Below are 15,160 nucleotides of genomic sequence, written 5' to 3'. Positions count from 1 at the left end.
AGTCTCACAAAAAAACTAGGGCTGTCAGTCGATTAAAATATTTAATCGCGATTAATCGCATGATTGTCCATAGTTAATCGCGATTAATCGCAAATTAATCGCACATTTTTTATCTGTTCTAAATGTACCTTAGTGGAAGTTTTTAATACTCTTATCAACATATGAGTGGACAAATATGCTTTATGCAAATGTTTATTATCATTTGAACAATGACACATATTCCCATGAATATTAAACACAACAACCTCTGAACATTACAAATATTCGTCTCAATTCAACCTGGAACCTCTCATACAATAATACAATACAAAGTGTGTGTGTGTCTATGCGTGTGTGTGTGTGTGTGTGTGTGTGTGTGTGTGTGTGTGTGTGTGTGTGTGTGTGTGTGTGTGTGTGTGTGTGTTTGTGTGATGGATTGTTGGAGCTATGTGCAACTCAAGGCATATGCTCGAACGGGAGCTGCTTGGACGCTGCGATCATGTTGCTAGGGATGCTGCTATCGATATTATTTCTGTTATGTTGTGTAACTGTTTAATGGTGTTATCTTTATTGCTACCCCCTTCCCCGTCAAAGTATAGTGTTGGTCCATAGCGCAAACGTATTATTTTAACAAAATCCGCATCAAAAATCTTCCCGGGGGGGGGCATACCCCCAGACCCCCCTAGTGGATGTGACGTCCACCCCCCAATTCAAACATTTTCATACAATAATGAATACATTTAAAGCCATTTTGACGTATATTACCTGTATTAATACGTTTATGTTTTTGTAGTGTATTTGCCTTTTGCAGAGATTTTTCATTTATTCTTTACATATAAAATCTCGCCTAGGGCAGCAAATTGGCTAGAACCGGCCCTGGTACTAGGCCTCAAGAGCCTTTCTTGTGCTGACAAACAAATTGGCGGGGCGCACTTCGCACGCGCATGCACTCACATTATGCTGGGCCCACGTGCTTTAGCACCGCTGCTATGACTCCATCCTAGGGGAAACACTGTTCTGTATAGTTAGATTCCCCCTTCAAGACAACGGGACTGCTGCTCCTAGCTCCGTTAGCTCCATTGGCTCCGTGATGCTACAGGGGCTCAGCTCATGAGGAGAACACTACTTGAACTCGGCCGTGTTTGTTGTGTTGGTTCCTGGTGGACTATTCTTCATGCAAATATAGGATTTATCTGCTGTTAAAAACAGACCGTCCATGAATGCAGTTTCTTCGGTAAGTCAACCCTGCATACTTTATGTTATGTTACTGGTGTTTTTATTAAGCTAACGTTAATGAATGTTTAGAGTTGGGTTAGCATTTGAGCAATCGGTAGCTCCATCTGTGCTAACGATGCTATGCGTAGCATCCAAGTTAAACGTAATAGAGAAGTATAACACATTAAGTGGAATGCTACTGTATACCAAAAGGCTTCTGTGCGAGGTTGGTAAAATAGTCATCCTTGTACGTTAGATAGTTAGTTTGCTAGTTAGGTTACTGTATGCATTGTTAAGATTCATTTTCAATTTGCCATGCTCTACTATAGCATAAATAGACTAGCTAACGTCAACCTATTGTTGAAGAGAGGCTTAGTATATATTAAATCAACCTCACATTAAAATGGGTGCATCTTTAAAATATGAACGTCACATTTCAAGATGGTCCAGAAATAACGCTCCCTTAGATATTGTTATGGTTTGTTGAACTGGAGTTATTTATTGCAGCTAACCGCCTATCAGACGAACGACCCAAACATTGTTGTTTTTAATATTATTACCAATGCCTCTTTTCATTTTATTATCGTCACACTTGAGAAACAGCCTTATCGTGGCTGTAGAACGGAACATGTAACTTAATGCCTGCATTTAAGGACGATGAAAAGGACACAGTAGCTTGACGTTTCATAGAGGGTGCTCAAACATTTAGGGTTTCCCATTAATGTACCGGGCGCTACAGTGGAATTTTCTACTGCAACACTCCCCACGCATACACAATGTACCCGCGACTGTTACAATGAAGGCTCGATATCAGCTCACGGCATATAGGTGTAAGCAGGGGTAAAGTGCTAGTTTTTATAGGTGGTGTGTGGACATCACATAGGGGGGTCCGGGGGCAAGCTCCCCCGGGAAGATTTTTAAAGATTGAAGTTAAAAGCTTCAATCTGGTGCACTTTGAGAGCAAAATGAAGAGATCTATGGATACATCTCTCAATACCCATATTAAACAGAACTGTTAACAGATTTACTTTTTCTTTATGGATATTTTACAAATCACCCTTTTAAACTTTATTCTTTTTTTAATGTCATATAGTATTTCATACCGGTTTTTAATTTATTCTCTTATTTTTTTATAACTATAATGATCATATAAATGTGTGCCTCGGAAATAATTGTTTACATTAATGGTGACCAAAACGTTTGAGACCCACTGAGATAACAATAAGAGAGTCCTTTAGCTCACTGAGCCTCTCAGTCGGACAGGAGAGGACTCTCCTCCACCTTGTTGTTGAAAAAACTCCTTATATCCGTTAGCGTAGCTCGCTAGCACCAGAAGCTAACAACAACGATCTCCGGTACCGGTGCGCTCGTGCGCGCGCTCGTGCGCACACACACACACACACACACACACACACACACACACACACACACACACACACACGAGCTTTAATGAAACACAGAAACCCAGACGTAATAGTACTGTATCATATTATTTTCGAATCAATAATTTTTCAAAATATTTTTTATAAATAACAATTTTTCCTCCTGGTCTCTCACGCCCCCCCGTCATGCCTCTGCGCCCCCTACTTTGAGAACCACTGCCTTAAGGTGCTCCAGACAGGCTGGACCAGAGGAGGAGAGACAGATCTGGACTCCTAACAGCAGAGAACTTCAGCACGGATTCCAAGGTACACCTTTTTCATACAAATAATGCATAAAGTAATGACTCTAACACACTCATATACATGCCATTAAACATGACTAAATACCAGTGGCGAACCGTCAGGGCCTTCAAGGTATTCAGAGTATACCCTGGAACACTCAGAAAATGTACTCGATTTACGGTAATTATATAAATAAATGTAATTCAATGTATATAAAATGAATAAATGAGAATCGTATCCGTGTTGTTGATCTGTAATATTACAGTGTTACGTTGATTTGTTTGTCCTTCTCGGACCATGTTACAGTGCTCTGTCCAGAGCGATTGCAAAATGCACATCCATCCACAACTGCGTATGTTGCCTCAAACACCTCTCACTGTGCTTTTGACTTACAAACCACCCTATCAGACATACGAGAGGCCCAGGAAAGGGACCCTGAAATCAGTGACATGGCAAAACAGTCTGCTGCCATTTGTAAGCCAGATAGGATAGGGTACACTGTGTTACAGGGTATTCTGTATCGGCGGTCGCCTGTGAGAGTAGGGGAAGACAAATATCAGCTAGTGGTTCCCAATAGTCTAGTAATATCTTTTCTGGAGTACTTCCACAACCATCCCCTGAGTGGACATCTGGGCAGACTTAAGACTCTTCTTAAGATCCTTGAGGTGGCTTGGTGGCAGTCTGTTAGGAAGGATGTGTGGGCCCATGTAAAGTGTTGCAATACCTGCCAGGCCTACAAAGCGGATAATCAAAAACAAGTGGGGTTCACTGTCATAAATAATGTGGGGTCCAACAGCTCGTCACTGGGGCAGTACCCTCAAAGGTACACCCATTGTACCCCTTAACAAGGGTACATATTAGTACCCTTACAGTTTGTACCTTATGGGGGCAAATATGTACCCCTGGGGACAATAATGGACCTTGATGCTCTAGGACTTAAATGTACCCTTGGAAATGGTACAAATTTGGCCTTTAAAGGGTACTGCCCCAGTGACAAGAGCATTGTACCTTATGATGGCAAATTTGTACTCGGTACAACATGGGACACAGTAAAAAAAATATTTTTTCTCAGATTTATTAACATAAAAAATAATTACATCATCAATCTATAACACTTTCAACATTTAAATCATACAATTTATGGCAATATCACATTAAAATTCATATAAAAATGCCACATCACAAAAACATATTTTCTATCAATACAGAATTTCAGAATAATGTTAAATGTATCAATGCCACACAATACAGCATAACGCATTTCATTGAACAATAGCTTTCCCCCTTTTAAGTCACAATTCCCTTAAACATTTTCTTGTCCTGGTTTATTAACACTCTATTGAGTATCAACATTGACTGTGTATGCATGCAGGTGTGAATCATAAGACATTGGGACAAGAAGCTTACGGCATAGAAGCCACAGTGTGTTAACATTTAAAATATATTTGATTATGAAAAAAAGAGGAATATTCTCTGCATGTAAATCATGTAATCAACAATCAACACATCTTACATGCATATTTTACACTGTCAATGTATGACCATTGAAACATGCTGCATGTTTTTTTAATGCTTCTTGACTGCCGTGTACACGAGCAAGCCATCTCTGTAACTCTAATGGGAGCGATGAAAACAGAGTATCTGTACTTGCCCCTGTCACCATCTCAAATTCATCAAGAATGTTGTCTTGGGAAAACTCCCAATAGTTCATCCATACTAGGTGGTATGTCTGCCCTAGCCTCAGGCTGTAGATCATTGTCCATGTTGTCCATATCATTGTCATTGTTTAGATCAGTGTCATTGTCCATATCATTCGCACCGCTATCAGGTAGCACGTGCTCTCCATGTTTACCATACACATGACGCCTGAATGATTTGTATAATGTGAACGCTGACTTGCAGTCATTTAGTCCACAAGTAATATTAAAGTTGGCTTTGTGGGCGTGGATAAGACCAACATGTTGAACCAGTTTCATTAAGGTGAAGGTGGTTCTTCTACACCTTGTACATCTATATGGTCGTGGCATTTTTAGTACAGTAGATTGATAATTCGGGTCACAGTGACTGGTAAGGGCTTTTCAGCCACCTCAATAATGTCTAGTGTAGTACGTTGGAGAAAGGTCAGGGTATTCATCATGTAGGGTGGGTAAGCTAAGTTGAAAACAAAGTAGGCACAGAAGGCTGAAATTACCCCATCTTCAACTCCTGCGCCCCTGCATAGATCCACACTGTCCAATTTGACCAAAACCTTCCTGGTAAAGGCCATCTTCCAGTCGGTGTCTACCAACTGGACAGTTGGGTAGGGACTTGGAGCGTCGTGCTGATCAGAGAGAAATAAAAATTACAGAACAATGGTGAAGTTAGCAAGTTATTAAAACCGATCCAGCTTCATGATCAAGGCTCCATACCATCATCATAGTCTAGCAAAAAACAGCATGAAACTTAATTATTACAATTTTCTAGTGAGACAAAAACAAGTGTTTTACCCCTGTAGATTATAAGGGATTAACTCCATACCTGTCCCAATGTAATGAACTGGTCGGCCTTCTCTTTAAAGATGTGGGGCAGCAGGATCAGCGCAGCACGGAAGTCCACATCTGTAGGACAAGGTGGAATAAGTCAAAGTTAAACATTTAAACGTAATTTGAGATTCTCAAATGAGATTTTCAAGACCTAGCCTAGTTGACTGCCTTTTGATAAGAGTGCACAAAGCAGATGGAAATCACTTCAGGCAACATGTTGACTTTTCTGTAAATTGAATGCAAAAGTTTAATGAAAACCCAGTCTGTGCCTATTAAAGCCTTTTAGTACGAGAGAAAAATAACTCATAAAATAATGATTTATTTTCTACAAAAGCGCTTTAAAAAAAGCACTGACCATAAACAAAAATAAAACGGTAGAATACCTGGTAGATCCTCTGCCAACATTTCCTCCCTCGCTTCAGAGTACATTTTGGCTAATGGGGATTTTCTAGCTTGACCACCTTCGGCACTATGCCGGTGAAGCCCTCTTTCCAACGCCGGCACAAGTTCACCGCAGAGGGCGGATCCTGTCAACCTCATCGCACAACTGAAAAGAGTTAATAGAAAGGGGAAATTCATTAGTCATTTTACCAAATCATCTCAATATTGAAGGACCAGACCAGTATTAAAAGAACTCTCTTTTCTTCTTTTCAATGAAATTGACTGTTACAGTTCCGAGTGCTATGGAGTACTTACATTAACACCAAATGTGTGCTTTGAACAACTGAAAATTGACTGAATGTACTTTCATTCATATCACTTACCCCTGAGGGTGTTCTAAGGAAAGGATATTTTTTCAGAACATCCTCAACTGTCATTCCATCCGCGATCTCCTTTCGCTGCCATGAAAAAGTTAGCTGCATTCGGTCTTTTACAACAGAGGTGTCTGGGTTCATCTTCTCATACTGCATTTGCAGAACGTGCACATGCCTCTCAATAGAGGATGCATCCTCACCGATTACAGCAGGCACCTGTTGGAAATAAAAAGTGAAAAGGAAACAGTTCAAGTTTGAAGTTCAACTTCACAATGCAACATTTTTTTTTATCTCATCTGAACTAGAATTTTGCACAAAACATTACTGTTCACAGACACTTCCAGTAAAATATTATTGTGCACAATGACTTCTCCAATCAAGGTATGCAGCTACATAAATTCACTCACTCCTGACACAGATCTGCAACAGCTTCTTGCAGCTTTCGTAGACTCTCTGGCTCTCTTGTGACCAAACTTTTCCTTACTCCTTTTCACCTCATCTTCGTGGATTAAAGGTGCACGCTCTGCTTTGAATTTGCGTTTGAGGGACTGATGCCAGGTATGCTAACACAGACAATGAAACAAAGATAACCCGCACTATTACAAAACAATTAAATGAACGTATCCAAGGAAAGCATAAACATAATACATTTGTATGCATTATTGTATTTTATATCATTCAATGTTTTCAAAATCATTACATCAGAAAATAACTAGCTGCATAATATCACATCAACTATCTTTTTAACTTACATAGCCATTTCTCTCCAGATCCTTAAGGAAGGGGTACTTCATAATAAGTGCTTGAACCACTTGCACATATTCTGTGTTGGTGGGATGCCTGTAAGAAAGATTACATTAAGGAATAAAGCTATTTATACTCTACCAACAAATTGCTGTTTAAAAGCCACAATTGTGAACATACATCTTAGCATGGATCTTGAAATTCCCACAATTCATCACTTCCCACAGTAAATGTGGCTTTGCATCTTATCTGCCTGAAGTATATTGGTGAAGCAGAGTAAAAAAGGACAATACTGACTTACATTGTGTATTCTATTATTGCTTCATGGAGAACACGAATGGTCCTATGTCGATCTCTGGATGACTTCTGACAAGCTTCTTTGTTATCAAGTTTGGTCTGAAGTTGGAAGAACGAATCCAGCAGGCAGTCTCCTCTTTGCCTCATTTCTGACATGGGGTGGGGAAGGGAGGAGATGAGGAACTTGTATTACCAGTAGTAGACAGATCAACCCCAAAGTAACACATAATTAGTGTGAATGCTGTTTAATAGTCATTTTTCAAACCAAACAAATACAAAATATATACATTAAGAGAGTAGATGGAGCACATCTTGTATAAAAAAAACGGTAACTCTTGGTCTGCCAGTGTGTAGTAAAATCAATAGCTACCGTGAGAGCAGGTTACTGGTCACCGTCCAAAACAGACATTACTGACCCATGCGGAGCATAAACGCATTTGATAAACGACATCAATAGCGCCTGGTTTAGTAGCTTTTATGTGCAGCCGGACAGTGCTACACACAGTTCAGGGCTACACACAGTTCAGGGCTACACACAGTTCAGGGCTAACTTATTAGGAAAAACATTGACTCAGCACAACATACAATCACACCTGGACAAAGTAATAGGAGCACAAGCACAAAACTCAGCGGCTTCTCTTTCAGGCGCAGCCTTACTTGAGAGACGGGATCACGTACAAGAGCTTCACTCAATCAAGCTAACATTAGCCAAAAACTAGCAACTATAATATAACTCCTGTACTCGACAAAACGCCTCTGTGTAGACAGTCCTATTCAAAACAATGGCACGTCGATAGCTGCACCATGAACTGAACTAACGTTAATGGATTAACAAGGTTTTTCAAACTTTTAAAAACACTTGTACCTCACGGCAGAAATCTGCGGACTGAGGAGAAATCACGCTGAGCAAGCTGATGACGTAATCAACGGGATAACGTAAACAAAACAAAAAACTCCGCTTAAAACCCCATATCAAAAAGGTACATATAGACCTTATAAATTAACGGAAAAATGACAATAGTAACAACATAAAATGAAGAGGGATTTTAAGTGAAATGCATCTCTCTTTTTTATATTCAATAACAAGAAGCATGTCAAACACAACGACATGGCAAATTAAGCCCTTATTACACTCATGAAGGCATAACATTACTGAACCGTTAACGTGCAATCGTAACAATTGTTAGGATTTCCACAGTCTTAAGGTTAACTTATTAAAGTGGAACCTCACAGGCTATTTCAGATTGACCGCACTTAATGTTAGCTTCAATAGGTTCACTAACTTTAGCTAGCTAGCTTTTTAGCTAGCAAGCAAGCCATTCGGTTCAACTCAATTAGACACGACCTTTAGATAAATCATTTAACTTAGCAGATATGGTCTATAAAGCCATACCTTGGTCATGCACTGGAACCTGTATTTTTGGAGCGATAAAACGGTTAAATGGCTGAGTTTAGCAAGCTAACGGTAGCTAACCCTAGGCTGATAACGTCAATTTTCTAGATAACGCTAGCTAGCAATTTAGCCATTCAGTTCAGTTAAAGTTTCTTCAGTTTAGACAGAATAGATTGCATAGAACAGTGTTTCTCAAACTTTTTCATACCAAGGACCACTTAACCAATAAAAAACACTCGCGGACCACCTAACTCCACAAATATCCCAAAACACATCGTTTTTCTATAACAGATTATAAATCGCCTGGAAATGGGACAAACAAGTGGCAACATGTGTGACGAAGGTGTTGCCCTGGGCTTTATCATGCAATAGAAAGTGAAACGTAAGCTTGTTCCATTGCGGAGATATTCCAGCGAGAGTGCGGAAAACTTAAATGTATTTATTTATTTCAAATGTGAAATGTTACCAATATACTCACGGACCACTAGGGGGCACTCACGGACCACCAGTGGTCCGCGGACCATACTTTGAGAAGCACTGGCATAGAACATAACGCAGTATGTCAACATAATATTACCTCTGAATCTCTGTGCCTCTTCTTCGGTCACCTTTATTCCTGACTCTTCCAACTTCTGGAGAAGCTCCTCGGTTGAAAGCTCCATGGTTTGCCGCCAAGTGCAAATGACAGTTTGAAGTTTGAATAAGCAAATGACATGTCTGCCGTTGCTACTGCTACACCGAATGCGCATGTGTGAACTCTCATTCAAATATCCAAATCCACCATTGTAGCTCTTTATTTAGCCTTATCATCACTGTTGTTTCCTGGATAAATATTTGAAATTAAGTAATTTGTTTTCCAATTCTAATATTTCCAGCCTCTAAAAGGCTTCAGCCTAAATATTACATGGAATTGTGTAGGTCTACATTACAACTCAATTCCTTCTAATCAAATTTCACCGACAATAAAAAAGTATTGTTGAACCTAGGCTTAATGAATGTGTGCACGCACAAAACCAGATTTCACAATTGCCTTAGCAGCCCTGATGCATTAACCATCCCATCCCCCAACAGCATTTTGGTCACACACTGACATCTTTGTGATTGTACCCCTATATGATGGAAAAATGGTACAGACATGGACCCTTTCTCAGTTTGGAACTTATATGTACCTTATCAACCTAGAAAAAGTACCTATTAGTACCTTATGGATCAACTATGACCCTTTGAGGGTACATCACCAGCAGTTGTACCTTAGAGAACATAAATGGACCTCTGGGAAAAGCTAGGGATTGATCTTATGGGACCTTTTCCCCGCAGTAAAAAAGGCAATTGCTTTCTCCTCGTGGTTGTGGATTATTTCACAAAGTGGGTTGAGATGTTTCCCCTAAAAGACAGCAAAACTCACAAAATTGTCGCCGTCTTGAAAGATGAGATCTTCACCCGTTTCGGTGTCCCACGTGAGTTGGTTTCTGATCGGGGAGCTGGAGTATGCCAAGCCAGACAAGCCAAGTATTATAATACCCACAGGAGAGGTGTACAACTCCTGCTGGGAGACCTGGTCTGGGTCCGCATTCACCCACTCGCTAAAGCATCAGAGAACTTCTCAGCAAAGCTTGCGCCTAAATGGTCGGGTCCAGCTACAGTGGTGAGAAAATTAGGCCCTATCAATTACCAGATAAAGTGGAACGGCCAGAACAAGAAAATGGACACTATCAATGTGGTCAACCTAAAGCCCTACTTCGGGGTGCAGCCCCTCATACCTCCGGTGGGGGGGGGGGGGGGAATCTGTGACAGTCGCAGATTGATCTCAGTGTTTGTTATAAAATGTAGGGGCAGGGGAAAGGGTTAAGGCATGTAGTTTAGATTCAAATGAAATGAGATCATTGATGCATGTGTATTATCCTCGCAACTACAGTCGTTAAAATGTCCACTTTTATTTAAGGTTTGAGGGTGTGGTTCTGCAAGCCTCATTTGCATATTCACCTGTCGCGGCGCGCCCAGAGGCTTTTTAGAGGGCACGTCAACAGGATGCCAGGGGTGGTTCTCACGGGAGGAGGAAACCTGTGTATGGTGAATGCGGGTATTCAGCGGGATAGTTACGGTTTCTCAGCATGTGTACAAATGCAATGGGGAAGTAACTGAAAGTAACCGTATGTGGATATTGCATCGACCGACCTGGAAGCACGTCTCCTTGGAGAGGACGCGCACAGAGAGAGAGAGAGAGATTCTCTCCGACACAGGGTGAGATCGCTCCTGTGTGCCACGCAGGACTTCGTGTTTCTTTTTTGTGTGGAATATAGCCTGAAAAGGCCTACAAACATTTCTGTTTTTGCCGCCGACGGGCGCAGGAGCAACAGTATTTTTCTCAATGAACAATAGCCTGGATTAGGCAGTAAAGACACTTTTTGTGTATCCCAGAGCGGACTGTTTTGTTTTGTTTGTGTTGTGTGGCTGGAAAACTGTCAATATAATGGATCCATGCATGAAATCTGTCTCTGTTTATTTTGTTTAAGGAGCAGATTATCCGTTTATTATTTCTGTTTACCTTTATAATCTTATTTCATTCAAGAACCCCTTGCGCGTTTAATTAACACAACTAGTTTAGATAGTTGATCGTTACACACTACGCATTTCAGTGGTTTTGTGTTAGAAAAGAAAGCAACCAATCAGATCTTGTTCTGGGTCTCTGGGTAGAATATCCTTCAACCAAGGTATTCTAGATCCTTGATAGAATGCCCTGGCCGTTGCACTGAATGAGAGCATACGTTTGGACTGACAGTTTGATCAACCAATCATATATTGATTTGTACCCAATGGGCGTATTCTTTCAGAGTTCCCCTCGGTCCAGTTGTGATAGCCACGGTTCACCACTGCTAAATACTAGATCACCTACACATCAGTGATGTTGAGTGTACTTTCTTAGCAAAAGGTTACATTTACATGTTTACCAAGCAACATAACTTTCTTGTTCAACTTTCACATTTCAATGTATTTAAGGCAAATATTATTGCACATAGTGAGAACTGCGACCCTTTGTCTCTGCATATTGACTGTAAAAAAACATGTTAAAAGTGATTCTTTCAGTGAGACAACCGAACATAGCAAGCTTCTACAGTTGCACTAAGTTTTGATAACAGTTAAATATTATTTTAATACATTTATTCTGTTGATGAATTGATGAATTTTAGATGTTGATGAATTTTAACATCTAATAAATAAATAAAATGCTTACGGCACCGGGTATTCCCAGGCAGTCTCCCATCCAAGTACTGACCCGGCCCGACCCTGCTTGGCTTCCGAGATCGGGCGTGTTCAGGGTAGTATGGGCGTAAACGAAAATTGAACCCGCACACATGCTACTTCAACACCGCTGATAACGCAGCCTTCTTCTACAGCTAAGATACAATCTATCCTATTTTACTCAAGCTTGGAGCCTAAACTACTGGCAAGAGAAAGCGAGGAGAAAGATTTGAAGTACAGACAAGCTTTATTAAAGTACAACCAAAATCAATAAACGGAGCAAAACTGCCATAGAAACGGATTAAAAGTCGTCAGCGTAGTTCCCCCTTTCAGAACGGACCATCGTTTGGGCAGATCTTACTTAAATGGCAGCCGATTCCAGCACTTTGCAAAAGAAAGCTTGAATTGAACTTTCAGCCAAACGCCAAACAAGCATTCACCAGGGCATGACATTAAGGATTTTGGGAGATGGCCCTGTGGGCCATCTAAGCTAATTTACAGATGGCCCTGAGTCCAATAGAGATGGCCCTGAAAAATGCGCGCGGACGAAATGACACACTAAAGGTTTGGGGGACCTGCAGGTCTTAGATGCTGTCTGGTGCATTCTCTAGAATTATAAGATGAACCACCACAATATTATATTGTACAATTTATTTAATGTTATTCTTAATTTCACTTCTTCTTGTTTGTGTTTGCTGATTCAACGACTCAATGGCCCTCTGTCTGTCAGAGGGCCACTGACTGGGGTTGAAGATGGAACATTTTGAAGGGACACTCCCTTTCTGGAGATCTTGGAATCTTTTCTCCAGGTGCTTGATGAGCACATCTGCAAACACATACAAAATGTCAAATTATAATCCCTGTCTCTGGACCACCATAAAAAATCATTTATATCATAACAAATGTGAAATTATATTCCTGTCTCTCTATTAAAACATGTTATGCCCATATTTACTTATGAAGAAAATATTTACTTTTGAAGAAAAAATATTGAATATTTACTTTGAAGAAAATATTATTGGGCACATACCTATGACTTTGATTCTCTTTTTTCGGGGGGGGGGGGGGGGGGCTGCAGCTTAGTCTTTCTCTTCTTTCCAGGTTGTTCACCTTGCTTTGGTGGACTAAGAAACATTGTAATACACTGACTTTAAATTATTTGATCATTATGTATTCAGCATCAGAATCCGTAACAAACTGAAATTCCCGCGAAAATGTGGAGCATTCGATTCATTGTCCGGGTAGTATTCAGTTGCGCCACTTATGTGACAGACAAGAATAGTCAACTCTAATGTCTAACACTTAATGTGGAGAAAGAGATGTCCTGTATGGGTTGATTGTGCGTTGATCTGTTGGTAATGCCTCAGGGTTCCGGTGGGAATGTAAACAAATGCATAATGCTGAGCTATACTTTGTGGCCTCACCCAGTTGCATAGCGATGCTTATTGTTTAGGTGTCTTTTAATAAGCAGGTAGTCATATCATTAGCTAGAACTAGCTGGATCTGATCGATATGGACATAAACGCGAGTGAAGTCTAATCTGACGGGAGAGAGAGATCAGCTGCTGCTGCTGACGAGTCGACACGCAGCTCTGCATAATCACATGCAGCGGTGAGCGGACAAAACACAGACTTCAGATTAGAATATCACACGTAGCTATTTTAATTACTTCTCAAACTACCTAAACTAGTTATAGATGTGTTTAGTTTTACTGTCGGGTCACTCATTACTGGATCCGTGAGCTGCATGATACTGGCATAATAGATTGCCCGATCGGGCAACCAGCAGGTGAGGCTTCATTGCCCGAGCTAAATGCTAGATGGCCAGGGGCCATCGGGCCATCCTTAATGTCGATCCCTGATTCACACACCAAGACTGAGATGCTCTATTTTATATGAATGCATTGTTGATAAAAGTCATGATTCAAGATGTAATGGGCAACTTTCAGTTTTTTGCAAAATGTCCATGTAATGTGCCAGCAAACATGGGGCTCCAAACTAGGGTTGCCAGAAAATGACCATGATCAAAATCGATTATTCGGCAGCCCTGGCGAATAATAATCGATTATTCGACCTCTCAAGAACCGATGGACTAAAAAAAAATATATTGTCATAGACATACTGGCAGGGTGAGTATAAACTTAGATTTAAAGGGTCGCAACCAATGAAAAATGTGGGCGTGTCCTATTCAGTTTTTTCTCGAAATCGAAGGGTTAAAAAATGTACCGAGCCATAAGTAGGGGAGAAAATGAGTTACGGCCTTTAAATTCGGAACGCATGTCACAGCCCACAACCTTCTCCAGACTGTAGAAAAAAATCGGACGTTTTAGCAAATATGGCTCAGTAGCGCCCCCTATTGTGCGGTAGTCAAATAGTTTCTTCGAACTACCCGAAACTTGGCACAGAGATTCCTCATGGAAATGCGGACATATTTCAAAATGGCTTCCATTATCTCCGCCCCCCATGAAGTCGGCCATTTTGAAATATGTCCATTTTAAGCGCATTTTCGCATACTTCTCCTAGGAAAATAATCGGAAAAATTTCAAACCAGGACAAGATCAGCCCATATCCAATGTGATGCTAAATTGCGAATGAATAGTCGACTGCTCAAACGGGGAGCTCGTAAGCTAACGGAACATGTACCAATTTTGACGATTTAAATGCCACAAAATCGCTAAAATGACTTTTGGACGCAAAACTTGGAACACACGTCACAACCCACGTCTTTTTCCAGACTGTACACATTTTTTTTACATTTTTGTACACCAGCTCAGTAGCGCCCCCTATTGTGCGATAGTCACATATAGTTTCTCCAAACTACCTCAATCTTGCCACAGACATTACTGATGGAATTGCGGACATATTTCAAAATAGCTTCCATTAGCCCCGCCCCCCAGAAAGTCGGCCATTTTGAAATATCGGTGTTATTCATGCGTTTTAAGCGCTTTTTCGCAAACACCTCCTCGGGAAAAGATCGGAAAAATTCCAGTCCAGGACAAGTTAAGCCCATATCCAATATGATGTTAAATTGCGAATAAAATAGTTGCTAGCTCAATCGGGGCGAACGTAGGCTAACAGAGAATGTACCATTTCTGTACCAGTCTCAAATTACTCCAAACTACTCGCATATTTTTCCAGATATTCACGAAACGCTGTATACACATTACTATTATGATGGCACAGAAATGTACCAGCAACAGCTCTGCTTATTAATTTCCCACATTAACCATAAACACCCAATACATATAAAACTCCTAAACAATGTATGGTGAAATGTTTTCCATCTTTGTTTTTCTATCTACGACTACAAACAGTATTTCCACTACAAGCAGAACAGTAACACATCTTTCTA

At 40.5% G+C, this 15,160-nt stretch overlaps 1 protein-coding gene and 1 pseudogene across 3 annotated transcripts; both read right to left on the bottom strand.

The window, feature by feature from the left end:
- Window positions 1–3,960: 3,960 nt before the first annotated feature.
- LOC117457649 (sterile alpha motif domain-containing protein 3-like) lies at window positions 3,961–8,079 on the bottom strand. 3 transcript variants are annotated; one of them, XM_034097837.2, is made up of 8 exons: window positions 8,042–8,079; window positions 7,181–7,325; window positions 6,888–6,975; window positions 6,543–6,698; window positions 6,145–6,351; window positions 5,764–5,927; window positions 5,376–5,455; window positions 3,961–5,178 (listed from the first exon to the last, which is right to left on the bottom strand). In XM_034097837.2, exons 2-6 carry the CDS (start codon window positions 7,321–7,323, stop codon window positions 5,889–5,891), a joined length of 633 nt encoding a protein of 210 aa, XP_033953728.1. In that variant the 5' UTR covers window positions 7,324–7,325; window positions 8,042–8,079; the 3' UTR covers window positions 3,961–5,178; window positions 5,376–5,455; window positions 5,764–5,888. The 3 variants fall into 3 exon arrangements, with proteins under 3 accessions (XP_033953728.1, XP_033953727.1, XP_033953726.1); XM_034097836.2 differs by having other exon boundaries at window positions 7,834–8,067; XM_034097835.2 differs by having other exon boundaries at window positions 7,181–8,067.
- Window positions 8,080–11,794: 3,715 nt separating this feature from the next.
- Window positions 11,795–11,903, bottom strand: LOC117457943 (5S ribosomal RNA; annotated as a pseudogene).
- Window positions 11,904–15,160: the final 3,257 nt, after the last annotated feature.

This window comes from Pseudochaenichthys georgianus, chromosome 13 (assembly GCF_902827115.2).
Source record: "Pseudochaenichthys georgianus chromosome 13, fPseGeo1.2, whole genome shotgun sequence".
In the NCBI taxonomy this organism is placed as follows: Eukaryota; Metazoa; Chordata; class Actinopteri; order Perciformes; family Channichthyidae; genus Pseudochaenichthys; species Pseudochaenichthys georgianus.
This window is presented reverse-complemented; position numbering and strand designations above follow the sequence as displayed.